Below are 27,431 nucleotides of genomic sequence, written 5' to 3'. Positions count from 1 at the left end.
CATGTCCCCTCTCAGTCTTCTCTTTTCCAAACTAAAGAAACCCAATTCTTTCAGCCTTCCTTCATAGGTCATGTTCTCAAGACTTTTAATCATTCTTGTTGCTCTTCTCTGGACCCTCTCCAATTTCTCCACATCTTTCTTGAAATGCGGTGCCCAGAATTGGAGACAATACTCCAGCTGAGCACTAACCAGCACAGAGTAGAGCGGAAGAATGACTTCTCGTGTCTTGTTTACAGCACACCTATTAATGTGTTTCCACCTGCTTTATCAAGTTGATTGCAGTGCAATTTACACAGCTGACCAGGTTTGCAGGTGGGTGGGCTGCCAGGTATGGTGTTTTAATATGGAGGAAGCTAGGAAAATGTGAAAGGGCTCAGATTTCGCGGGCAGTTAACATAGATAGTTGTGGAAAACAGGTGTCCATAAGTAATTATTTCAGTGCTGTCATTTTACTTCAGTAAGGAGCAAATCATTTCAGTAACAGACTTTTAAACAGATTTCTTCAACTTTAAGATACTGAATATGAAAAGATTCAATTTGGTATAAAACTAGAAAAGTTGAACAGATAAAAGAGAAATATTTTGCAGCTTCCCAGTATGCATTTATATACACACAAAAACCACTGAAGTGATCTAAAGTTTTTTTTTTTTTTTTTTTTTTTTTTTTAAGGCACTGTGCTCCACCTGAACACAACAACATCATGCATCTGCAGATCAGCCCAAAGCTACACACTGTTATACAAAATATGTGGTTCAACTGATCTTTTCAATATTTTAAATAACATTTCTTTAATATTTAACAAATGCCCAAAGATGAAGAAATTGAACTGAAACTGTTGTGTCCTCTGTTTGTAGTTTTCTTTTCTTTGCTCTAACTGACCCATGCAAATTTCTTTTGTCAAAGAAGCAAAATACTTTCTGTAACAAAGGAAGAGTCAAAATTAGTTTGTAACATGGTAAGGAGATGAGCTATACATTGTATGCCACTGGGGAATATAAACTATGTGTGCATATAAAATAGATACAGCATGGATAATTATGGACATATTGCCATTTGGAAAATGAAAAATAAAAACAATGTAAACATAAAAGCCTCACTACTGATGCATGCTATGCCACAAGAGCTAATAATATGATTTATACTTTACTGTGTATGTGCTTTTATTTAGAGAAAATAATCTATACAGTACTTGAATTTAAAAAGGTCAAATACAATTTTGTGCAGCTTGCCAAGAATTATCTGTAGTTAACCATATTCAAAAGCCTTGTCAAAGTCAATAATAATTGCTTTTCTACAGAGACTACTATCCATGGAACACATAGTTCCTATGCTATTTCTCCATTATGTTGCTAGAAGGTATTAAAATGTAGTCTTTTGGAAGAGGTGCCAATCAAAAGATGGAATTAATTGGAAGCACTGAATTGCAGTGACATTTCCTCAATATTTAGGTTCAGAGTTAAATTTCCCTGTACTTCATAGATACCATGCTACTCTGCATGACAGACAGTTTATTAATGTGTATTTTACATTGAAAACAGAGCTTTTCTTGAAAATGTGTGTGCTGAAAAACACTGAAACTTGAAGCTTTTGATGTCAGCCAAATAAATAAATTACATTAAAAAAGATGTTTAATTTCTTTGGAACAGCAAAAGAATGCATCTACTTTGCAAGTGATTCACACTAATATTTAGTAATTCACAGTTATTTCTAGTAACTATTAAATAATTGTATGGAATCTTTTTTAAAATAATTTAATTTCTGGAAATTAAACACAGTCACAATTACTAAATGAAAACAATACTAAACCCAGGTTGTCCCAAGGTAAGATCCCTGTGCAGAGGCAGCCCTCCATGCCTGGGTATCTTCTCTGACCCGCAAAGAATGGAGGAATGGTCATTCACTTCTGTGGCACTTTTTCCTTCTCCTTCCTAGGACATCATGGCAGGGTCAAGAGCTATCTAGTGGGAGGGACTGGGCGGGCTGCAGTATTTTCCACTCATCTAAGGCCCACAGAGATTACCCTGAAAAAATACACCAGTCTAGAGCTATATTATGCGATACTCACAGGGCCGGCGCTTCCATTAGGCGACCCTAGGCAGTCACCTAGGGCGCCAGGATTCGGGTGGTGGCATTTTGTGCGCTCCCCACGGGAGCTTCCGGTTCCGCTCCTGTCACGCCACTGAAGAAGGATCTTCTGCCGACGTGCCGTGGAAAACAGCATCAGGCAATTGAGCAGCTCAATGACTGCCGCTGTCGCCTATGGCATTTCGGCGGAGGGTCCTTCTTCGGCAGCGCAATGGGAGTGCAACCGGAAACTCCCATGCGCCCCATGGGAAGCGCACAAAATGCCGCCCCTCGAATTCTGCCTAGGGCGCCAGAAACCCTGGCGCCGCTCCTGCATACTCATACTTCCTAAGATCTCTTGATTGAGCGGAGAGAGATTGGTATTGCAGAAACTACTCTGTTTCTGGTAAGTGAATGTTAACAACTCAGGGTTACATAGGTGCTTAAGAGAAGGATCCTAAAAGTAGCTGTTCCAGGAAGAAGAAGAGGGTAAAGAAGCTCCGGGTTCTGAGAATGGAATGGAGGAGGGAAGAGAAGCCTGGGCTCTGAATTCATGGCTGAAGGGCATAAATCCCAAATTAGTAATGAAAAACAAAAAACCAGAATGCTCTTATGTTTTATAGACTTGTGCTTTACTCAGAGTTGAAAGTAAGCTGGTACAATCTGGCACGGCTTCCCAAGGCCTGTGATTTAAAGGGCCCGGGGCTCCCTGCAGCAGCCAGAACACTGGGCCTTTTAAATCGCCACCTGAGCCCTGCTGACGGAGCCCAGGGGTAGCGGCAGCAGGGCTCTGGCTCTGATTTATAGGGCCCAGGGCTCCCAGCCACTGCTACCGCAACGGAGCCCTGGGCCCTTTAAATCAGAGCCAGAGCCCTGGGGTAGCCGCGGCAGCCAGAAGCTCCTAGGGCTCCATCGACGATTTAAAGGGCCCGGGACTCCGCTGCGGTAGTGGCAGCTGGGAGCCCCGGGCCGCCACCATTATGCCGGGGGTTTCGACAGCAAGGCTCGGGCAGCAATTTAAAGGGCCTGGGGCTCTGGCCGCTGGGGGGAGCCCTGGGGCCTTTAAATCGCCACCCGAACCCTGCCGCCAGACCCCTGAGGTAGTAACGTCAGGGCTCCGGCGGTGATTTAAAGGGCCCGGGGCTCTCCACAGCGGCCAGAGCCCTGGGCCGTTTAAATCGCTGCCCGAGCCACACTGCTCGAGCCCTGGGGTAGCGGTGGCAGGGCTCCGGCGGTGATTTAAAGGGCCTGGAGCTCCAGCTGCAGCGGGGCACCTCGGGCCCTTTAAATCACCAGTCGAGCCCCGCTGCCGGAGTCTCTGGGGTAGTGGCTGGAGCCAGGAGCCCCCGGGGCTACGTCGATGATTTAAAGGGCCTGGGGCTCCGCTGTGGTAGCCTCTGCAGCTGGTAGCTCTGAGGGTGATTTAAAGGGCCCAGGATCCCCAGCCGCTACCACAGCTGGAGCCCCAGGGCCTTTAAATCGCTAACGGTTCTCTCATGGATCAGTAACTAGTTAAAAGACTGGGAGCAAAGGGTAGGAGTAAATGGTCAGTTTTCAGAATTGAGACAGGAACATAGCAGGCTCCCCCAAGGATCTGTACTGGAACCTATGCTGTTGAACATATTCGTTAATGATCTGGGAAAAGGCGTAAACAGTGAGGTGGCAAAGTTTAGCGATGATACAAAATTAATCAAGATAGTTAAGTCCAAAACTGACTGTGAAAAGTTACAAAGAGATCTCACTAAACTCAGTGACTGGGCAACAAAATGGCAGATGAAATTCAATGCCCAACCTCAAAAAAGGTATATCAAAAGTGGAAAAAATACAGAGAAGGGCAACAAAAGTTATTAGCGGTCTGGAACAACTTCTATATGAGGAGAGATTAAAAAGACCGGGACTGTTCACTTTAGAACAGAGATGGGAAAGGGGGGATATGATAGAGGTCTATAAAATCATGAATGATGTAGACTAGAGAAAGTAAACTTAACACAAGAACCAGGGATCATCCAATTAAATTTATAGGCAGTAGGTTTAAAGCCAACAAAAGCAAAAACTTCTTCAGACAACGCACAGTCAACCTGTGGAATTCATTGCCAAGAGATGTTGTGAAGGTCAAAAGTATAACTGTTTAAAAAAGAATTAAATAAGTTCATGGAGAACAGGTCCATCAATGGCTATTAGCAAAGACGGTCAGGGATGCAACACTATTCTCTGGGTGTCCCTAAGCCTCTGACTGCCAGACACTGGGACTGGATGACAGGGGATGGATCATGCAAAAATTTTCCCATTCTTTTCATTCCCTCTGAAGAATCTGCTAATGGCCACTGTCAGAAGACAGGACACTGGGCTAGACGGACCACTGGTCTGACCCAGTGTGGCCATTCTTATGGCCTCTGAACAGAAGGCCCCTGCCTCCTGTGGATCTTCACAGATCCATGAGGTGTTGGGGAGGAAGTGCAGTTTATTCCAGTATAGAAGGTTGGTAGTAGGAGAGGACGACGCAGGAATTATTTTAATAAGAGGTTCATGAGAATTTCACAAAATTTCAAAGTTTTCCTCTCCCAAAGGCTCCCTTCTGTGGCTTTTTTTCTGGGAGAAAAAGGGTGATATGGTTGTAAGTAATTCAGGTATGGACTGCCCACTTCCACAGAAAAAACTTATGGAAAGGAGGCAAATTACACGTATTGTAATTTCATCACATAATTGGAGGGGTGGGGGGGAAATTAGTCTTATTTCTCCTTCCTCAACCTCAATCAAATACATTACATATAGTTTTTCCAATTTTGTCATTGATCCTCTCTCTAATAACTCTTACTTTTTCCCTATCTAATCTAAAATTGATCTTTTTATTTCTATTTCTTTGCAATACTTTTTTTGGTCAACCTCTCATTGATGATAAAATTAGAGGAAGCCCATTATAGTGGTCACAGCAAGGGAGTCTGGGAGCTATCATTGTAGGTTCTTTTCCCAGCTCTGTCCTCTATGCACTGCTCTGTGCCTCAGTTTACCCTTCTATAATAATTGCTGATTGACCAGAAAAGTTGTGGGGCTTGGTTAAAGTTTGTAAAGAACAATAAGATTTTCACACAGTCACAACATACAATTTGGCAAGATAACAGTGAATGAATTTGCTGATAAATAAGAGGATAGCAGAAGCTCCTTACTGGAGGGAAACAGCTCGCTGAAGAGGGGAAGGTTCTGTGGTAGTGGGGAGGACAGTGCCAAGGGTAGCTGTTCCCAAAAGCAGCCAGGTGACTGGGCTGGTTGTTCCAGAGTTGCCTCCGCACAACTTAAGCTGTTTCAATTTAAGACTAACTGGTTCAGGGTGTAGATAAGCACATGTACGCAAACGCCGTCAATGTTACATTGATTTTTCTTCAGCAGCAGAAACTGACAGGCTACAGCATCTCAAAATTGGACCCATCCCTCAGCCAGGGGCAACTGTATAATAAAAATAAGTACAAACTCTTACTACAGCTCATAATAGAATTGTACATCATATTCCAGATTAGGCATCACCAAACTAATGTGTTATTGACCATGTACACAAACTGTTACTTCTCTGTTTTGTGATACGGAAAGGAATACGGAGCCTAGAGAGGCACACGAGGAGACGACAGAGAAAAGGGTTGAGTTAGTGCTCTGGGTCTCACTGCATCCGAGCATGTGTTCTGACCCTTAGGCATCACTTAGGGCATTACTAAAATCCTTTCTTCTCTACACACACGACTCCCTGTGCTCTTCGTCCTGGCTTCCCCACCATATGACACTGATTTTCCATGCAAGACCTCTACACGGCATAGACTTCCACTTAGGTTTCATCTAGAATTTGTCTTCCATTAGCACCTGTAAAGCTGTATGGGCACTTACCTTATCTCCCTATAATGTGTTGTTATTTAGTGCTTCTATTCCTTAAAGGAGAAATCCGGACTCCAGAACACATCTGAAGAGCCAGCTGAGCGACAGGCAGTTTGCTGGGAATTCTGTAGGGTATGGGGGAGTGAAATTTCCCCAGATTGTAGAATGGAAGCAGAGATGCTCCCAGCAACTAATTAGCCTCATAACTGCAATAACTCCACCAGTTGTTGTGTTCTCCCACACCATGATGGAAGAGGAATAACTAGTGGATCCATGGTTTCAGAGTGGTAGCTGTGTTACTCTGTATCAGCAAAAAGAATGAGCAGTACTTGTAGTCACCTATCCATAGGTCCTTCTGCCAAAATGCAAAGTTATATGCCACCTTCTATGGCTGCACAAAACAGCACTTGCTGAACTGCATAATTATTCCCTGGCTTCTCTGGGGAATGCACCCCCTACCTAGGCTCCCAGCATCTTGACTTCCCATCCTATACAATGGTGCTGTTCTGGTTCTACTGGAAGCTGGATCCTCCTTGGCCACTGTGGGGGAAGGGAGAAAGATTTCCCCTTAAATATATAACTTTGAATTTTGCTAAATTAAGTTTCTATTTGATTATTTGCCAAGTGTTTCTATATTCTCCCTCTAGATATTTTCCTATACTGTACATGAGACAGTGAGATTAATTTGCTTACATAAGAGAGGTATATAAATACTGGTAAAAACTTTAAGGAAACATTATGCTTCTGCATCCAAAAACAAACTTTCTGTTCTGTTGTAAGCATATTTTTTCTTTTCTTATGTTAGCAGATATGTAACTAAAGCATGACTACCTCATGGATTTTTTTTGTTTTTGTTTTAACACCCTAGCACTGAGCAAGTTGGAAGTTGCCATATCATAACTTACACGTTTTGTGAGATTACTCCCAGAAGCAAAGAGATGAGATTTTTTGTTGTTGTTTTTAATTAATTTCTTCAGAGTTAAAATAATTTATAAATAAATTACAAGAAGTAATGCTGATGGCAGGATATTAAGGTGAAAATCCTATAAATGTGATGGTAAGTTCAAACTAGAGCTAATTGAACAACAGAAAAAGATACCCGTTTTACTTATTACTGGCAAATTTTAATTGTGCTCATGCACTACTCTCTGTGTCAAATACTGTTTAATCAACTCTAATTCAAAATATTTCAGCTTCAATCTACTAGTTAATATCATTGGAATGCCTTAACTGAGTTAACCTGATAATCTATCAGTGCTCATCCTACATGTGAACAAATTCCTCCAGAAAGCCATACAACATTATTTACTTTATTTTTCTGAGAATATTTTTCAAGGACATGCACTGTATAGATAAAATAAATTGCTGCATGCATTTTGATTGGCTGAGACCATGAAATGGCACACATGCTGAGGTAGATATAACTACTAATATTTTGTACCACCTAATTTAAAATGCACTCCATAAATAATGAATAAATTCAGCTGATTTTCACTGAACCATTAAGGAACCAGCCTTTAGCTAATAATAAGCCAATTAGTGGTATGTTAGTCTTATGGAAGACTTATCTAGGATAGTCAATCAAAATTATTCCATGTGACTTCAATAGGGAATAATGATACAGATTATGGATCATCTCATCCAGTATTCTGTTTCTGACCATGGTGTATATAAAATGCTTCAGACAAGGAGGAACAAGTACCCATTATATACTGCAGTACCAAAAGTACTGGGAATTCCTTCCTAACACAAACCAGCAACTAACAGCCTTTTTGTTGCTATCCTAACCAACTAAAATGCATGTTCTCTTCCTATTTAAATGTTTACTCTTCACTCTTATTAAATAAAACTATCTGGCCCAGTAATATTCTGCAGGAGTGAGTTCCATAAATTACTCATACACTATGTGAAAAAAATGGTTACTTACCTTTCTGTAACTGTTGTTCTTCGAGATGTGTTGCTCATATTTATTCCAGTTAGGTGTGTGCATGCCCCACGTGCACGGAAGTCGGAAACTTTTTCCCTAGCACCTACTCGTCGGGCCAGCCGGGGAGCCCCCTGGAGTGGTGCCGATATGGCTTTCTATATAAGACCCTGCTGACCCAACCCCCATTTAGTTCCTTCTTGCCGGCTACTCCGACAGAGGGGAAGGCGGGGGGGCAGGGGCATGGAATGGATATGAGCAACACATCTTGAAGAACAACAGTTACAGAAAGGTAAGTAACCATTTTTTTTCCTTTGAGTGATTGCTCATATCAATTCCAGTTAGGTGACTCCCATGCCTTACCTCAGAGGTGGGGTCAGAGTCAAAGAACCACAGATTGAAGAATCGCTCTGCCAAAGGTCGCATCATCCCGAGAGAGTGCTGAATGATGGCATATAGGGACGTGAAGGTATGAACTGAGGCCCACGTGGCAGCCCTACAGATTTCCTGGAGGGGAATGTGTGCCAGAAAGGCAGCTAATGATGCCTGAGCTCTCGTGGAGTGAGACATAACAGCAGGAAGAGGGGAGTTTGCTAAGCTGTAGCAGGCACAAATACACCCCGTGATCCATGAAGATATTCGCTGAGAGGAAACCAGAGTGCCTTTCATCTGCTCCACAATGGCGACAAATAACTGGGTTGTTTTACGGAAGGGCTTTGTTCAGTCTTTATAGAAGGCGAGTGCCCTTCTAACGTCCAGAGAATGGAGACACTGTTCCCTAAGATCAGTATGCGGTTTTGGGTAGAAAACCATTAGGAAGATATCCTGGCTCACATGGAAGCGGAATACCACTTTTGGAAGAAAGGCTGGGTGGGGTCTTAGTTGAACTTTATCTTTATGAAAAACAGTATAAGGTGGTTCACACATGAGAGCTCGTAGTTCAGACACCCGATGTGTGGAAGTGATGGCCACTAGGAAGGTGACCTTCCAGGAGAGAGAGAAGTGAGCAGGAGGCCAGCGGCTCGAAAGGAGGGCCCATAAGGCAGGAGAGGACCAAGTTAAGGTCCCATGCCAGCACAGGTGGCTTCGTTGAAGGATGGACTTTCTCCAGACCTTTGAGGAAACGACGCACGACTGGGTGTGTGAATACCGAGTGCCCGGCCATGCCTGGGTGAATCGCAGAGATGGCTGCAAGATGAACCTTAAGGGATTCAAAGGCTAAGTGCTGATCCTTTAAGAACATCAGGTAGTCCAAGATGCACGGGATTGAAGCCTAGAGTGGTGACACCTGCTCCTGAGCGCACCAGCAGGAAAACCTCTTCCACTTAGCCTTGTAGATGAGCCTAGTGGATGGCTTGCGACTTTCGAGGAGCACCCGCCATACCGAGTCTGAACAGGTGCGTTCAGCCACGGATCCTCCAGGCTGTGAGGTGGAGTGACGGACGGTCCGGGTGCAGGGGGCGACCGTGGTTCTGAGAGATGAGGTCAGCACCGAGAGGGAGACGTAGTGGAGCCTGGATTGACAGGTCCAGCAGGATTGGGTACCAACACTGGCACGGCCAGGCAGGGGCTACCAGTATGACATCCACCTTGTCCTGGTGGACCTTGAGGAGCACCTTGTGGACCAGCAGGAATAGTGGGAAGGCATAAAGCAACTGGCCCGACCACATGATTTGGAAAGCATCCGCTATCGAGCCTGGCTGTGACCCCACAAGGAACAGAAGGTTGGGCACTTCCTGTTGGTCCACAAAGCGAACAAGTCAAGTCGGGGAAACCCCCAGATGTGGAAGACAGGGTGAATGATATCCGGCTGTATTGACCACTTGTGTATGAAAAAACGCCTGCTCAAGCTGTCCACCAGTATGTTCTGGATACCTGGTAGGTATGAGGCTTGAAGGGTGATGGAGTGGGCTAATCAGAAGTCCCACAGAAGGAGGGCTTCTTGGCAGACTGGTGATGAACAGGCTCCGCCTTGCTTGTTCAGGTAGAACATGGCCATGGTGTTGTCCATTAGGATTGCTACGCAATGGGCCTGCAAATGGGGAAGGAAGGCTTGGCACAGAAGGTGAATTGCCCTGAGCTCTTTGATACTGATGTGCAACGACAGCTCACTTTTGTGCCATAAGCCCTGTGTTGTCAGGCTCCCGATATGGGCCCCCATCCCAGGACAGACGCATCTATAACCAGAGTTAAAGGTGGGTTGAGAGGGATGGAACGGGACCCCAGCACTCACTATCCGAGGATCCAGCCACCAGCGCAGGGACCGTGAGGACCATTTCTAGACTGTCACGTCCCGGTTGATAGGCTGATGCCAACCACGTCTGCAAGGGCCTGAGCCTTAGCCTGGCATGTTGCACCATGTAGGTACAGGATGCCATGTGACCCAGCAACATGAGGCACTGCTTTCCTGTGGTGGTGGGAAACTTGCAGAGGCTGGTAATTATGCTTGCTATAGTCAGGTGCCATGCCTCCGGAAGGAAAGCCCTCGCTTGGTTTGCATCCAGGACTGCACCTATAAACTCTATTGTTTGAGTAGGGGAGAGGACAGATTTGCTGACGTTCAGCATGATGCCCAAGCAAGTGAATGTATCCGTGGCCAGTTGTACTTGAGACTGGACATGGTGGTGGGACCAGTCCCATATAAACCAGTCGCTGAGGTACAGGAAAACGTGCATGTGGTGTCGGTGGAGGAAAGCTGCCACGACCGCCATGCATTTGGTGAAGATGCAAGGGGCTGTGCACAAGCCGGACAAAAGGGCTGTGAACTGATAGTGCCTCTTGCTCACCATGAAATGGAGGATGCCTGTGAGACGGAGAAATTGAAATGCGAAAGTAGAGTCTTTCATATCGAGGGCAGCATACCAGTCTCCTGGATCCAGTGAGGGAATGATAGGGGCTAAGGAGACCATACGGAACTTCAGTTTGACGATGTACTTGTTGAGCTCCTTGAGATCCAGAATGGGTCTTAGGCCTCTCTTTGCCTTGGGGACAAGGAAATAGTGGGAGTAGAAACCCTTGCCCCTGAGCTCCTGAGGGACTTCCTCCACTGCCTCTAGGGCAAGGAGGGATTGTACCTCCTGGATGAGGAGCTGCTCATGAGAAGGGTCCCTGAAGAGAGACGGGAAGGAGGGTGGGATGGAACAGAAATTGATAGAATATCCCGTCTGCACCGTGTGGAGGAACCAGCGGTCCAATGTAATATGGGACCAGGCATGGTAGAAATGGAATAGATGGTTCAGAAAGGGACAACGGGGTGAAAACTGGTAGTCCATCCTCGGGCGCACCTTCAAAATGGGTGCTTAGGGCCCAGGGGCAGCTTGGACCTTCCTTGACGCTGTCTGGAGTGGGGACGAGAATATCTGCTTCTCCAACAAAAAAAGCCCTGCCAGGGTCTAGTTGAGAAGGGGCGTTGCTGAGTGGTCTGGGGTTTGAACAGCTTTCTTTGATTAGCCGGGGTATACATACCCAAAGATTTAATTGTGTTTCTTGTGTCCTTTAAGGTACGTAGGTGGGAATGGGTTTGGTCCGCAAACAGGCCCTGACCATCAAAGGGAAGATCTTGGATGGTGTGCTAAACCTCAGGCAGGAGTCCCGAAGATTGGAGCCAGGTGTTCCGCCGCACGGCGATGCCTGATGCCAGAATGCAGGCAGCTACATCTGCAGCATCGAGGGAACCCTGAAGGGAGGTCCGAGCTACCAATTTACCCTTCTGAGCAATAGCCCCCAGTTCTGTATGAGCTTTTGCTGGGAGAAGATCCTAGAATTTGAGGACTGCAGACCAAGAGTTAAAATTGCACCTACTGAGGATCGCTAACTGATTTGCAATCCATAGTGAGAGACCCCCAGTAGAATAAACCTGTCTCCTGAAAAGGTCCAGCCTTTTAGTGTCCTTTGATTTGGGAGCAGACCCTTGTAGTGGTTTACATACTACAATCCACAATATGGCACATGTTAATTTCAGCATGATTTGCACTCTCTGCTTAACAGAAAAAGGATGGCATGGAAATTGGAACTCACAAGAAACGTGCACTGACAAAGCTGTGTAGAGAATCCTGCATAACACATGCCCACAGTATGGTGTGACTGGCTCTGATTTCTGCTATTAGCTTCTTCAATTCATCGGTACTATAGTTATTCAAAATGTTTAATGAAACATAACACACTAGAACATATGTACAGAAGAAACGATAACTATTTTTACTGAGTTCTTGAAAATACAGTTTGAAATTAAACTCAGTTTCATATATCAAGGAGGGACAGATGATGTATACAATTAATTCAGAGAAGAATTTTTAAAGTGCATGTCACTAAAATCTTTTTTAAAAATAGAGCGCGTGGGAGCAATTCTGTACCAATTGCAGTCAATGGACTTTTTGCCATTGACTTCAATAAGAGTAGAATAAGTCCCTAAATCAGTAAAAATGGCAACCCATTCTAGCACTATTTCTCCTAAATATTCTAGCATTAGCACCCACATTTTCAGTAGTGAATTTAATAAATATGGATATAACCAGGCTGCCAAATCCCTTGCTCAGACATATTCACTCTAAAATGGTGCTACTGAAAAAAAATGTTAGATGGCGAATACCGATACTGAATCAGAAGAAATAATTTGTTTACTTAGTAAGTACACTTAGTGCCATAACAGAGAGATCTGAATTTACCTTGAAAAGAAGAGCCTAATGTATACAGGCAGCAGTGAAAAAGGAGGCACGCGAATTGTGGCACTGGCAATTAAGTAACCAACTGAAAGAACAAGTGTATGCTGCATATGTTTGTTCCCTGCTGCTTTATGGTTTGGAAATGGTGGGTCTAATGGAGATGGAATAAAAGAAGATACAGGTAGTACAAAATAATATACTGAGGAGAATGGTAGGAAAGTTAGACAGTGCATGGAAGAAATTAGGGGGAAGATGAACTTAGGACTCTTGGTGATAGAGAGGTTGGAAAGCAGAGGTGACCTGGAGATGCAATAAGAATGGAAAAAGAATGACCAGCAAAGAAAGGATGGGGGAAAGAGGATAGCAACAAAGGATGTGGAAGACCAAGGATATAAAGGAAAGATTCTATCAAGAGAAGTTTGCAGAGAAAAGGTCTGGAACTCCAAAACCTATGAACCTGTGCCATGGACTGGAAGGAGTGGTGAAAAATCGTGGACTCCAACCCTGTGTAAACAGGAAAAAGACTCAAGAAGAAGTAGTGAAGTATGAATACTGACATGGGAACAAAGATGACTAAATCAGTGTAAGTCTCCAGATATAATTACATAACATTAATTTTAATATACTAGATATTTCTGGTTAAGCTGCTGCTAATAACTTTCCCAACAGCACCATGAAATTGACATGATTTTTGACAGTTTCCCTGCAGCCCACTGAATTTTTAAGAGCAGCAGTAAAATTCACCAAAGATTTATTCATCCACTTTGTAGCTGCTTAGTGAAACTATGAGCAGCAGAAAGCAGCGTTTCAGAAAGACAGTGCTGCATCAGTGGATATTTTGTAGTCATCTTCACATCTTTAAAGAGTAAGAATTTTTTTTTAGTTCAGTGGAAACTGATCCATCCGCACCATGAAAGGCTTATTATTCATCACTGGCAGGTGAGTGGGTGGATTACTCACCCCTTGGTGACCTGCAATTCAGCAAACAGGAAAAATATATATGGGGAACGGAAAATGTATTAATATAGTTTTCATAGTTAGCCTTTTCTCTCTAGTAACCCTTCAGCACATGCATAATATATCAGAACAAATGTCAGCATGGGATAAATGTTAAGGAGTATGACAATGAATTTGGGGTAGAGAATGACACTAAACAGCTCTGATCTGAGGGAGGTAACCAATTAACTAGCTTTTTCTCTTGCTTCACACACAGACTCGGAGTGTCATGAGAGAGTATATCCACTGAGGGGTACTGATGTAAGAGCATCAAATAGTGTGAATATTCAGATATCTCAGATACAGTTGCATGAAACTTCAATGAGAGAATTCTAGAGAAGTTTCTTGGGGACATAAATGGAATGCTGTTGGCAATGTTTGGAATAAGCAATGATCATGGTGATCTTAAACACACAAAAAAACAATTGGTTATGTGTGTGTGTTTTTTTATTTTATTTTAGACTCTACTTTCCTTTTTTTAATAAATAAATAAATTAGAAATTTCAAAAGCTGCATTAATTTTTGTATCAACCAGATGATTTTTATATCATTTTAAGATTTAATTTGTGCATAAACTTGATGGTTTAGAAGGCTGCTGATGGGCAGCAAGACTTTAACTTTTCAGTTATTGGTTCAGACCTCACCTTGGCTAGGAGTGCTCCCAGATAGTCAGATAGTTATGATTTGAAGGTTGTTTGGGGGGACTTTATTAAATGAGTTCGTTATCCCAGTTCAGTTTATTTTGACCAAGTATCCACATTCCAAAACAAAACACAATAAAAACACCCTGAAATCAGACTTGGCAGAGATGTATGTCTGTATTGGCCATCTAATGAAGTGAGGAATCTTAAATACCCTAGCAGTGATTCCTCTAGATCACCATTTACTGATTGGTGAAAACAAAAACACAAATGTACAGTAAGGAATTGAAAATTAGAAAAACCAGCGCCAACCTTAAAATACATGGCGTAAGATGTACAGATGAATGGAAATGTCAGCCACCTTTGAAAATAATTTATATCTCCACAGCAAACCAAAAAGAGAAAAAACCCTAAAGCTGTTATCTTAGAACACAATCTGTTTAAACATTAATCCGTCACTCTCTGGGCAATTAAATAAAAAATAAATACTCTATTTAATAAGCTTTTAGGCACTCCTATAGTTCATTATGCTTCCATCCAGGATATGGTTGTTTAACAGTACTCTTGATCCTCTTACTGAATTAAAAAATGGAGTGGATGTACAGCAAGAAGCTTCACAGTCACTCTCTCTTGGTTTAGGATGCAGGTAGCATTGCTCACACATAGTCCTATATTATGAATCACATGATGCAATGGAATTCACAAAGTGTTAATAGCTTTTGTTGTGGAAAATTCTTACCCTATGAGTCAGAGATAAAATGAAATCCTATGTGAAAAAAATCAAATATCTTAACTATATATAAATTTCTATTGACGATGTTGTCAAAATTGGTATGTTTTCTGACGGATAAATTTCAGGAGACAATAATAATTTTTTTGTCATCACAACAACACTGGAGAAAGTGAGCTCCACTTTCTTATGGCAGTATATGAAGTTTTTTAATGCTCCAATGCTAATGTTCTGATATTCTCCATACTATTTATCTATATTAAGTTTTTACACTGTAGTTCATCTCCAATAGCAAAGTCCCTTGTGTAATTTATGTAGCCCTCTGGCTTTTCTCCCTCCTCTTTACAAGCCAGACATTAGACTAAAGCAGGCAGAGACCTCAGTGCAAAGGAAAGTGGTTTTATATAGTGGCATGCCCTCTATAACCCACTATTCAGGAACAGAGCCACCGCATTCACAAACCTATATGCAATTGTTACAGAAAGGAGAATAAAAGAACATCAAAAGCAGATATGTTCTTTAGTAGAGCCTGATTGTTTCTGAAGCTGGCCAGCACATTAACTTCCAGGACATGCTGCAAGATGAACAGAAGCAATTGCCTATATCACTAGTGGAAATAAATGGCACCCTTCCCACGCTGGTGGAAAGTCAGTATTGGCAGGTATATTGTCTGCTGACATCAGGGTCAAATTCATCCCTGGTATCAATGTAGTTGCATTAGGGATACATTTTTACTAGAATAGTTGTCAACGATAGATCTTAAAGACTTTTCAGGATGCCATGGGATAGACGGACATGCAACAATCATTGCCATGAGGAAACCTGCTGATATAGCACTCAAAATATGAAGGTTTAAGTATTGCTGTACCAAAGAACAGACATCTTTGACAGGTACTGAGCGCAGTCTGTCAACACATGCATATGGCTGAAAAGAACTAGAACTATATGACCAAATGTTCAAATTTTAGGAGGATGTGCCCCAACCTCACAAAAATTCCTAATCTCACCCAAGAAAGGGACTTTATCACAGTTTTATCTGAAAGTCTATTTGCCATGTACCAAATAATCAGGAGGTTGAGGTCACAGGTGGACTTTTCAACTGAGCACAATGTTCAATCATCACCGAGTTCCAATGATACTGTACATCCTCCTTCTGAAGAGTCTGACACAAATAGTGCTATATTCCATAAACACTTGACAGCTGCCGAAAACTTTATTTTGTTCATACTTCCTCTTCTTCTATGCTTTAATCCATGCATGTCTGATGTAGCCAAGAAATGAAAATATTTTCCCTTGAAGCCATCTTCAAGAAATTGCTACTTGTTCTGAGAAATCATTCATGCCCTTCCATGCCCTAACACAATGCAATACTATATCTGTCCTACATATTATATCTATCCTAAATAATACTAGCACACAAAATCATCTCCATGTAAAAGTTTTAAATCACAAAAATACTGAATAGCATTGAGGTAGACATAATTTCTGAGGAGACAACAAGCAGCAGCCAGCAAACAGAGAAAATTTCTTACTGTAGTACTTGTTTCGATGCAGGAGATAACCATCCTGTATTATTCAAAGCAAGAAATGGTAACTGATATTTGTTTCTTAAACATTTAAACTTACTGAAACATCAATACTTGCTATGCAGTATAATTCAATACTATAATGAAACAGAATTTAAGTAGCCTTATTTCTAAACTTTCACATTCACACTGAACTTCTGTGCACACTGCAGTAAATCTTTTTTCTCTCTGACTGAAATCAACATCCACATATTTCGTACCTAATTACTGATATCCATGCAACACTTAAAACTGTTCATTCTGAATGAATGATTATAAAGCTGTCACTTAGAAACTAGAAGTTTTCTTACAAACCAAGAATACAATGTCTTAAAAAGTACATTTTGCTTATAGAGGCATTCCTTATAAATATGTGGTACAATATTTTCAACATACAAATGCTTCATTTGTTATGCAGATAATTGCATAAAATAACTTTTATAAAGTGCTATTTTCTTACCATGGCAGGAACCATCCACTTCCTCATATCCTACACTGCAGATGCATCGCCCAAGAGGCACAAGCCAATCCCCATCAGCTCCACAATACAGTTTTGGAGTATCCCGCTCCTCAGCACTCTTCACGCAGGAACCTCGTACTTCCACCAAAGAGGAAGAGTCAACCCTTGGAATAGTATCAGGAAACATAGCCAAGTTACGAACCGTGAAAGGGCACTTTTTGTAGTAAACGCGGACAGAGACCAGAGCAATGCAGGCTCCAATGTCCTGGAAAGCAAGATAGAATCCTTTCCTGTTTATTGGCCCAACCTCACGAACTTCTGTGTTGAGTTTAAGGATGCGATCACCCAAGTCCATCTGGGTAAAACTCTCATCAGCTGCAACAGTATCAATTTTAGTGTATTGGTTTGGCTTGAATTTAACTCCATGGGACTCATCTGACTCCATGTAGTAAAGGTTAAAAGTTTCTTTGCAAGTTCCCAGTACCCATGGAATGCTGTTGCAGTCCCGCAGGGTAAACTTCATTTCCACATAAATTTTCTGGGCTGCATCACGGGAGATCCAGTTTGTACGAAGCCAGTTGTTTTGGTTTGGTTCCATTACATTACATACCTGGTAGGTGTGAATGGGACGATTGTGTTCATCCATTTCAGTTATGGCATCCCACTGAAAATAAAATAAGTTGTTTGAAAAACCAAGAATCATAACCTATTTTTTATTTATATATATATAAACCTTAATAGAGTTAGAACATTTCCTTTACTTAAAAATTAGAGCTTAGATATTAATTAGAAGAAGGTTTACTATGGAAAAGATAGACTCATAGACTCAGAGGTCAGAAGGGACCAATATGATCATCTAGTCTGACCTCCTGCACAAGGCAGGCCACAGAACCCTACCCATCCACTTTTATAACAACCCCTAACCCATGACTGAGTTATTGAAATCCTCAAAATTGTGGTTTGAAGACCTCAAGCTGCAGAGAATCCACCAGCTAGCGACCATGCCCACGCTGCAGAGGAAGGCTGAAAAAACCTCCAGGGCCTCCTGCCAATGCGCCCTGGAGGAAAATTCCTTCCTGACCCCAATGAATAGCGATTCAGCTAAACCCTCGAGCATGCATGGGCAAGACTCCCGCCTAGACCCAAGAAAGAATCTCTGCAGTAACTCAGTTCCCATCCCATCCAACTCCCCCTCACAGACCATTGGCAGACTTATCTGCTGAAATCCAGATCAATTGCCCAATTAAACATCCATCATAACACCCTCCTTACTTATCAAGCTTAGTCTTAAAGCCAGACAAGTCTTTTGCCCCACGCTACTTCCTCGAAGCTGTTCCAGAAACTTCACTCCCTAATGGTGTAGAAACCATCATCTAATTTCAGTCTAAACTCCTAATATCCAGTTTGGTACCCATTTTCCTTGTTCCTACATTAGTTACTAAACTTAAATAATTCCTCTCCCTCCCAACATAATCCCCTGATATTTATATAGAGCAATCATATCCCCCGAGCCTTCTTTGGCCAGGCTAAACAAGCCAAGCTCTTGAGTCTCCTTTCATAAGGGTTTTCCATCTCGGATCATCCTAGCCCGTCTCTGAACTGTTCAGTTTGAATTCATCTTTCTTAAACATGGGACACCAGAACTGCACACATATTCCAGGTGGTCTCACCAGCACCTTATATAACAGTACTAACACTCCTTATCCTTGCTGGAAATACCTCGCCATGCATCCTAAACCGCATTGCTTTTTTACAGCCATATCACATTGGCGGCTCATAGTCATCCTGCTATCCAAACATACCCCAAGGTCCTTCCTCCTTCCTTGTCGCTTCCAATGGATGGGTCCCCGAAGTATATCTAAAATTCTTATTATTAATCCCTAAGTGCATGACCTTGCACTTTTCACTATTATATTTCATCCTATTACTATTACTCCAGTTTACAAGGTGGTCCAGATCTTCCTGAATAGTATCCCGGTCCTTCTCCGTGTTAGCAATACCCCCCAGCTTTGTGTCATCCGCGAACTTTATTAGCACATTCCCGCTCTTTGTGATATTTTGCATCTTAGAAGTTCCATGTTGAAAAGAACAGAAATCGAGAAAAACTATCTGTAAAACAAAATTTCTTATGATCTTGGCTTCAATGGGGGATGAAGTTACTTGGCATGTCTCAACATCAGACTATATGTTCTGTATTACTTTTCTTGTCTCTTCATCAACCAGTCCCTGATAGGCCTCTGGTAATTTTTGTTGCCCCTTCTTCAACAACATGAAGCTTCCAAATTTGTGTACAGCTTTCCAGGTGTGGTATAACTGTACATATTGCTAAAAGATTATCACTTTGTATACATCTGCTTCTTAAGTGGAACAGATACTGTATAATAACTTAGCAAGGGTAAAAATAGCTTTTGAATAATGTGGCTATTAGCAAATTCATGAATGGGCTTCTTGCCAAACTGTAGCATGTACAGAGTTTAATAGGAAATCATGCCTCTGCCATGTAGTCAAACTAGTATCTCAAAGAGCACACAGAATTAGAGATAAGCCCATCTTGTGAAGGTTAGATCTGAATCTGAATTTCAACGTTCTCTGAATTTGGAACGTCAGGGAAGGATCTGCTTTTCCAGTTGTGGACTCTCTGTATGATGAATAATGTTTTTGTATGATCTTTCCAACTGAAAAATCCAATGCGAATGTCTCCAGTAAGATTCCTGCTACAAAAGTGTTTATTCTAATGCCACACATAAAAGACTTGTAAGAGGCTTACTTTATTATGCAATTTACTAATTTAAAGGGACCAGCACTGGTTGTCAAAAATATGCTCAGTAAAGTTGAACTAATAATCATTTTACAACTAAAGACTCATTAGCAACAATAGAAACTCAGGATGTGTATTTCTGTTCCTTAAGAAGAACTATACTCATAGTATAGATCTAGCCAGTATATAGATCTAAGTCACTAAGTTCTGAATGGCCTTTCAGACATGCCATTCTCATACGCCATTCTAGATGTAAACTGAGATAGCAGTGAGCTGAACAGCTGTTCCTAAATATCACTGAAAATGCCAGACTTCTTTCTTTTAGTGCAATAAACTATCAAAATTTACATTAAACTTTTATAGCTTATGTTTGCAATGGTATTATTTTGAACATATTGAATAAAAGTTGTCTGTATGTGAATTAGTTAATAAGACACTCTTTGAAAACATCAAAATGAAATGGGTACAACAATTAGAAGTAGAGAAATCCATGCAGTATTTTGTCTCTTGACACTGAATTTCCTTTTACCATATTTGTTATGTAACTAACGTTATGTAACAATGTGTATTAGAATTATAGTCAATATGCAGTTTCAGGTGCAATAAGGGAATAATTACCTTCAAGTCATTAAAACAACATTATTCAAACATGAATTCACATATTGTTAGCACATGATACTAAAAATATATTGCCCACTCCACAACAGACAAGACCAACATGTTCTAAATTAGGTATCTAAGTTAAACACCTAAATAAATGTTTTGGCTTTTAGAGGTGCAGAACATCTATCATATCTATTTGTTTCAATTCCCTGAGGAATGTGTACTTTGCTTAGGCAACTCTATACGGCGAAAACCTAGATTGTGCTGAATATAATCTGAGTCCTATAGCACATTCACCATTTATGAGCAAAGGAACTGTTCTAACTTGATTTTGAGGCACCTGTCCTCAGTAATGAGGACAAGAGATCACCTCTGCACCTCCTTTCACTGTGGATATGAGATGAAGAAATTAGTTAAAGTATTACGCTTAGTTTTATAGAAGTCTAATCATTTGATGTCATCTTAAAGGACAATGTGAATACTCAAATGTAGAGAAAAATAATATTGCTTTATTCCATAACTTTTAAGAGTGCATTGCTAGTCTCATGGTGGGAAAGTCCACGTGGATCCACAGGGGACTTCATCTCACCTCCTTCCTCCCTGGACGTCTCTAAAAAAAGCATCAATCCCCCTTGGAGGTAACAGATCAGTCACAGTGGCAAGAGCAGCATCATTTCACAGCTTCATCAGCCTGGTAACTTTTACCAGCCAACACAGTTAAACAGCCTACTGTCATCAACAGGAAGAGTTTAATGTCTAGGAAGAATTTTTTTCCGCAGAGATAAGGGATTTGGGAAGGGGAGGAGATTATTGTCAGCAGAGAAGTCTAGGGAGGGAGAGGGGAACACATCAAAGTAGTCACACAATATGAGAAGAATGTTGAGGGCTCAGAGCATAAGGGAGAGCTAAGCAGGAGCTGTTCAGGCTAGAATTAAAATAAGATACTATTGAGAAGGATTTAAAAAAGCTAGAATTAAAGAACAAAACAATTAAAAACAAAAACAAAACACAGGGAAGAATTTAAAAAAAAAATATACACTAGAAACCTTCTGGACCCCCTGTCTATATTGTAAACTCTGAAGCAAGGACATGTAATCTTGTTTGTCAGTAAAGTACCGAGCACAGTTTGGGAACTGTATAGATAACTAAATACATAATCTCCTGTAACTTAAACCAAAATAAGAAAAAGTGCAAAAGGCTCTCTAGTGGCATGTGTACACCAAGGCACATGTGTGAGGAAGATACTACAAGAAATAGCTCCAGAGGTCTCTTACAAACATTGGGTCAAAAAACACAGAAGGATTAGCCAGAACGTAGTTTTTGAACTCAGTCAGTCAGTCCTTTTGCAGTGAATTAGCTTAAAATCAAAGAGCTCCAGCTGCTAATCTCTCCTTCAGAATATCTCGTAAAAATATCATTCTTCTCATATGCTATTTTCCTCAGAACTATTTATATATTTACTTTGAATCAACACCCTCCTTTGAACTAAAAAAATAGAGTGTAATAGTGCTAGTTAAGAACATAAATGTGTTTTTTCTGCAGTTAAGCAAAAGGTTCTCCATATAAACAACAACTAGTTTCAAAATACAAAACAAAAATATCCATATATAGAGACAGTTTTTCTAGTCCACTCAGGGCAGATAGAAATCCAAATGTATTAAACAAATAATAGTTAGATGATAATATAATATACCTTTGAAATGAACATCTAATTTGCTCCTGCCATTGTATTTGGAAATAGAGTGAATTAGAAAATACATATAATTGTGTGTTTCTTATCTCTACTCTTGGACGCCAACTTAAAAAGGAAATAGAACCCCAAAACATCTACCCAAATTACTTCAAAATTTGACAGGCAACTGAATTTGTGATAATCTGTGTCCAGAACATGTTGATCCTAAGATAAATGCTTGTTTACTGTCTGTTTTTATTCTCAACAAAATTAATATAATATATTGAATTTAACAGGTAATAATGGTCCTACAATATTGAACAATTGCTAAAATAGTTCCTCAAAGCAAAAAACCATCAATCACAGCCAGACCTCTGGAAAGTGCCTGGTTCATACATATGGTGGATGCTCAACACTTCTGAAAACTAGTCCCTTTGAAGTTGAGTCAAGTTGATTTTATGCTTCCACTTATTTTAAAAATATTTGATAGCAGCAATAGCATAAAACTCATTCCATCAACATAACTGAAATACTGGAGAGAAGAATTTGGAGTTTGGAAGAGAATACATTTACAAATTATCTACTCAAAAGAGAAAATATTAGATTGGGCAACAAAACAGCAATGAAATTTTATTGAGTTAAAATCTCAGATGTTTTCATATCTTTTCAAGCTACTTTACAACCTTCCCTTTTCATTTTAGGACTTAACTAATGTTTAATCACCATATGGAGAACACTGTAAAGGGCTAATGACTTAATTTATTACCTCCTGGTCGCACTGTTATAATACTGGTAATTATTTTCACAGTCTGTTCGCACATGAGTGTGTGTGTGTGTGTGTGTTTTAAAAAGTGAACATTACTTTCAGGTTAAAAAATAACCATAAAAGAACCATTAATTGCAATTCAATAGGTGGTATTAATTAAGGTTTTATTTACACCACCATTAAGATTATATTTCATATACCCAATTATTTTTCAAATACTTTCCATTTGAGGAGATTATTATAAAGATAGATAGATACTGGGCCATTTTCAGTCCACTGTAAGCAGGCGTATCTCCTCTGAAGTCATTGGAGCAGCACCTCTTTAAACCTTATACAAACCTGGACCACTGTGCATGGTGCAAGTAAAAGGGGGCTTTTCCTGCATCAGCATGGACCTATATAGTCCCCGCTCTCTTCTGGTATGTTGGGCAGGGGGTGGGGAGGTATGATGATCAATGACCCCACACTGACCTGATCTGCAGCTGCAACAGAAAGTCACTTCCTGGCTTTCTGTCCCTTAAAGGGGCACAGACCTTTTCCAGCAAGTCAGAAAATGGCCCCCACCATTTAATGTGCAGTGAGGTCATTAGTTTGACAAGTAATGAATGATCAAGAAGGAAAAGAGTAAATAATGAGGAATTCTCAATAATAAAAGATGTTAATGGGGAAAGCAAATCTGCTTTACTCTGGTCACTGTGTTGGTTTCATTACTTCCTACAAAAACACATCTGTAAAGAGAGAGAAAGACCAAATTTCTTTTAAAAATGTGTAAAAGCTTATAGTAATGTCTAGATAACATGCAATGATTTTTCATCCAAATTAACGGACAAAAAACATTCTTTCAATCAAAACTGATGCCAAATCTATTCTAACCTTGCTTTTTTTAAAAAGAGCATTTCACTGTGATTGAGGACACAATTCTCAGTGAAACACCACATAAAAATGTAGGCCAGCATTTTTAAACCAAGCACCTAGTGTTAGGCATCTAACATAGAGCGCTTTGATTTTCAGAGGTGCAATCTTTGCTTCCACTGATGTCAATGGATCCAGGATCAGATTCTTAAAAGAAAAGGGATTAGTTATGTTGGTATTATTAAAAAAAGCCATGATGCAAGGAGGCTTTTCATTATCTGATGACAGTTGTGACACTGTGGGGACATCAAGAGTGTGCAGGAATGGTTAATTACATTTCACTTAATCATTACATCCAATGGGAGATAGTAGATATTTGTCAAAAAATTCATTACTGTCAATAATCTAATTTATTACTTTATTGAGTACCAGCACTTGCAGATCTCAGCTAAGAGTCATCAGCTGAAGTCTACAAGTGAATTCTCACTTTCAACAGAAAGCTACTGTCAACTTTTTTGATCCTATTTCCATGGAAATAGAGGTTAAATTGGTGAAAACAGAGTAAGGGGTTTTAAAAAGTTTTGAATATTCTCTTTTTCTGTTTTCATTGAGCTGATCTCCATGGAAAGGGGATCAGAAAGGTCAAAGCTAGACAGCAACATAGAAGAACTCTCACTTAGCATATTTAGGTTGCAGGCATCTGCAAAATGTGCTGATTTCAAAATTCACTTACTGTAGCAGCATTCAGAGCAAAGAGTTATGTCATGGTACAATTCCCCACTCTGAACCTTAGCGTCCAAAAGATGGGGTACCAGCATGAATTCCTCTAAGCTCAGTTACCAGCTTAGTAGTTGTAGCGCTGCCACCAATCAGGAATTCCAGTGCGTGGTACACTCTGGTCCCCCCAAAACCTTGCCCAGGGAACCCCAAGACCCAGATCCTCTGGATCTTAACACAAGGAAACTAAACCCTTTCCCCCACCGTTGCCTCTCCCAGGCTTCCCCTCCCTGGGTTACCCTGGAAGATACGGAATCAAACCCCTGAATCACAAAACAAAAGAAAATTCACCTCTCTCTCTCAGGGAAGTCTGGGAGGAGAGAGAAGAGGAGGAGTAATAACCTAACACAGAAGAAAAGTAACCTCTCTCTCCCCTCCCCTCTCCCCACCAATGCCCGGTGAACCAGACCAGTCCTCTAGGGTCTCACCAATAAAAAAACATCAGGTTCTTAAACAAGAAGAACTTTAAATTAAAGAAACAAACACAGTAAAAATTATCTTTGAAATTTAAGATGGATAGGTACAGATTTTTTCAGCCAGAACACTGGAATACCCTCCAGCCTAAGTATACATTACAAATTAAATCCTTCAGCAAATACAAATTTGAACTCCTTTCCAGCCAAAGTCACATGCTAAAATAAAAAAAAGCATAAGCCTAACTCGCCTTATCTATCTAGTACTACTTTTGAAAACTAAAGAGCCGTTATGGAAGATACCTGGTTGCACATCTGGTCACTCTCAGAACCCAGAGAGAACCACCACCAAAACTAACAGCACACACAAAAACTCCCCCCTCAAGATTGAAAAGTACCGTCCCCTATGGTCCTCCGTCAGTACACCAGGCTTACTGAACTTGTTAACCCTTTACAGTCAAAAGAGATATAAAGTTCTTCTGTTCTATTAACTCCTACTATCTGTTTATGACAAGTTAAAATTACAGAATTGTGAAGTTTGGAAAAACTTTTTAATTAATACTTTTAGAAAGGGTCATTTTGAAAGCATGGTTGGCCTTTAAAACATAAATCTTTGAAAATGGCAAGCTCATGGAGTATTAAATCATAAGTATAGGCTTTTTAAAAAGAGTTTATATTTTAATGTATATATATTTGTACTTGTGTAGTGTTCAACTCTCTTTCCTTTGGCTCTGTACTTGCAGCTGTGATGCTGCAGAAATCAGAAGTTCCTGCCTCTAAGAACAGCAGTAGAAAAGAGCTGCAATAATATGTTCTGTTGCTGTAGGGAACATGGAGAAGGGAACCTGACATTTTAGATCCCATTTCTGTAACTGTGCATCATTTTAAAACTATTATATTATAATCTGAAAGCCTGACACTTATGCAGTTTGGGTGAGGAAGTAAATGACATGTCTCTATCTAATAGAACAGGTGGCAGAGACGAAGATCCCCTTATAAAAGGCCATAGTGATCTGAGAGATCACATCTCTGTGCAAAAGAATGTAGTTTGTGAAATATTTGCCTCCAGGCAAGTAGAGAAAGGGACCAGATGAGACTTCAAAAGGTGCCCATTGAATCAGGTGATACCAGTTTCATTTCCAAATTACAAATTTGCTCACTTGGGAGTATGAAATCACAATGTAAATACAGTACAACACTGTTCTAGCTTTGCGGAACCATTATAGACATTTTTATGAGCTAAACAAGGGCTTGAGTCGCAGCCCTGAGCATGGAAAACAACGTACAACTGCGTATATGCTCAAGGCACCCAATAGACCAAATGTCATGAAATATGTTTGGATTTCAAGCCCCTTGCAATAGATGCAATGTGTCAGACTCTGGCCTCCAGCCAGACTCTACTCCTCCCTCTAAAAAGAGATTCCATTTGCCAGCACATGAAAAGGAAATATCATAGATCTATCTAGAAAAAAAAAGAAAAAACTTCATGGGGCAATGCCTATACCTGATGACAGATTTCAAATATAAGTCTGGAAAAGGAAAAGCCATTTGTTATGAATAAAGCAGATGTACAGCCAAGATGCCCCATTTGTCAGTCAATTATTGTAGGAAAAAATGACTTACAATCTGCATAATTTGAATTGTTCTTATAACCCATCAGAACTGCAGAATCCTAGAGCTGTCAAGCTTAATCAGCAAGATTATCTCTTTATCTTTTATTACTACACTGTTTATATTAGCTAAGGGCCAATATTGGCCATTTTAAGCGAGTTCTCCCTCTGTCTTCTTAAGTGGTGTCACTAATACTGGCAATCACAAGTATTCAAAAATCATGATTCAAGTCCCCAAACATCCTGAGATTGGCTTAAAAACAAGAGGTTTAAAATAATAAATAGAGAACTCTTTTTATTTGCCTCTTATGTTTTGAGTCTTTAGAGTTCACCTTTTAAAGCTTCTCTCTGCAACCATTTACACTTTTTTAAAGATGAAAACAGAGATTTTTACGTAATTACATGACTTCCTGAAACTCTCCATAAAATTCCAAGGGTTGACAATACTGGGGTTATTCAGCATTTAAGGCAAGATTAAGACCATGAGTTTGCCATTTTAAAAACTAGTAGTCATATAGGTGGAAAGATGGTCCTGAGATTAAGGCACAGGACTAGAAACTATCAACCTTGGTCTTAGTCCCAGCTCTGCCACAGACTACTTTGTGTTCTTACAAATATAAAAAGATTAATGGGAGGGCGGGGGGAGAACACACACACTATGCCATCATATTTGCTTCCTCAAATGTCCTATTTAATTACTTATTTATTGAGAGCCTGAAGGTATTGTTATCTTGTGAGGAGACACATTCTCACATGGCATGTTCATCCACTCTTGTCAAAAAACTCTTAGGAGGGGAAAACGCCTTCCTTCCATCTCATCCCCAATAGCACAAATGGAGGGAAGCACCATGCCCTTAATTATTTTAAGGTATAAAGCTACCAATATCTGCAAATACTGTATTTCATAAAAGATGGCAAAATACAGTATCTACTTAATGATCTGCTGTACCCTGCATTCTGTACATCACCCTTTCATAGATACCTTAATAAGGCAAAGATATCATCATGGATTATTGAAGGTGTCATGTTGCTTTTTAGTGCCTCATTATTTTCAGGTTTCTCCTAACCAATTTTTGTTAAA

General features: G+C 40.6%; 1 protein-coding gene across 1 annotated transcript in view; it reads right to left on the bottom strand.

Annotated features, from left to right (window-relative positions):
* EPHA6 (EPH receptor A6) overlaps positions 1–27,431 on the bottom strand; it is a 900,076-nt gene that overhangs the window by 680,911 nt on the left and 191,734 nt on the right. Inside the window, exon 3 of the mRNA XM_075072813.1 lies at positions 16,900–17,563. Coding sequence (XP_074928914.1) covers positions 16,900–17,563 — 664 coding nt within the window. The remainder of the gene's footprint in view (positions 1–16,899; positions 17,564–27,431) is intronic.

Source organism: Chelonoidis abingdonii, chromosome 1, assembly GCF_003597395.2.
Source record: "Chelonoidis abingdonii isolate Lonesome George chromosome 1, CheloAbing_2.0, whole genome shotgun sequence".
NCBI classification, from domain to species: Eukaryota; Metazoa; Chordata; order Testudines; family Testudinidae; genus Chelonoidis; species Chelonoidis abingdonii.
Note: the sequence above shows the minus strand (reverse complement) of the source record. Positions and strands in the feature narration are given on the sequence as shown.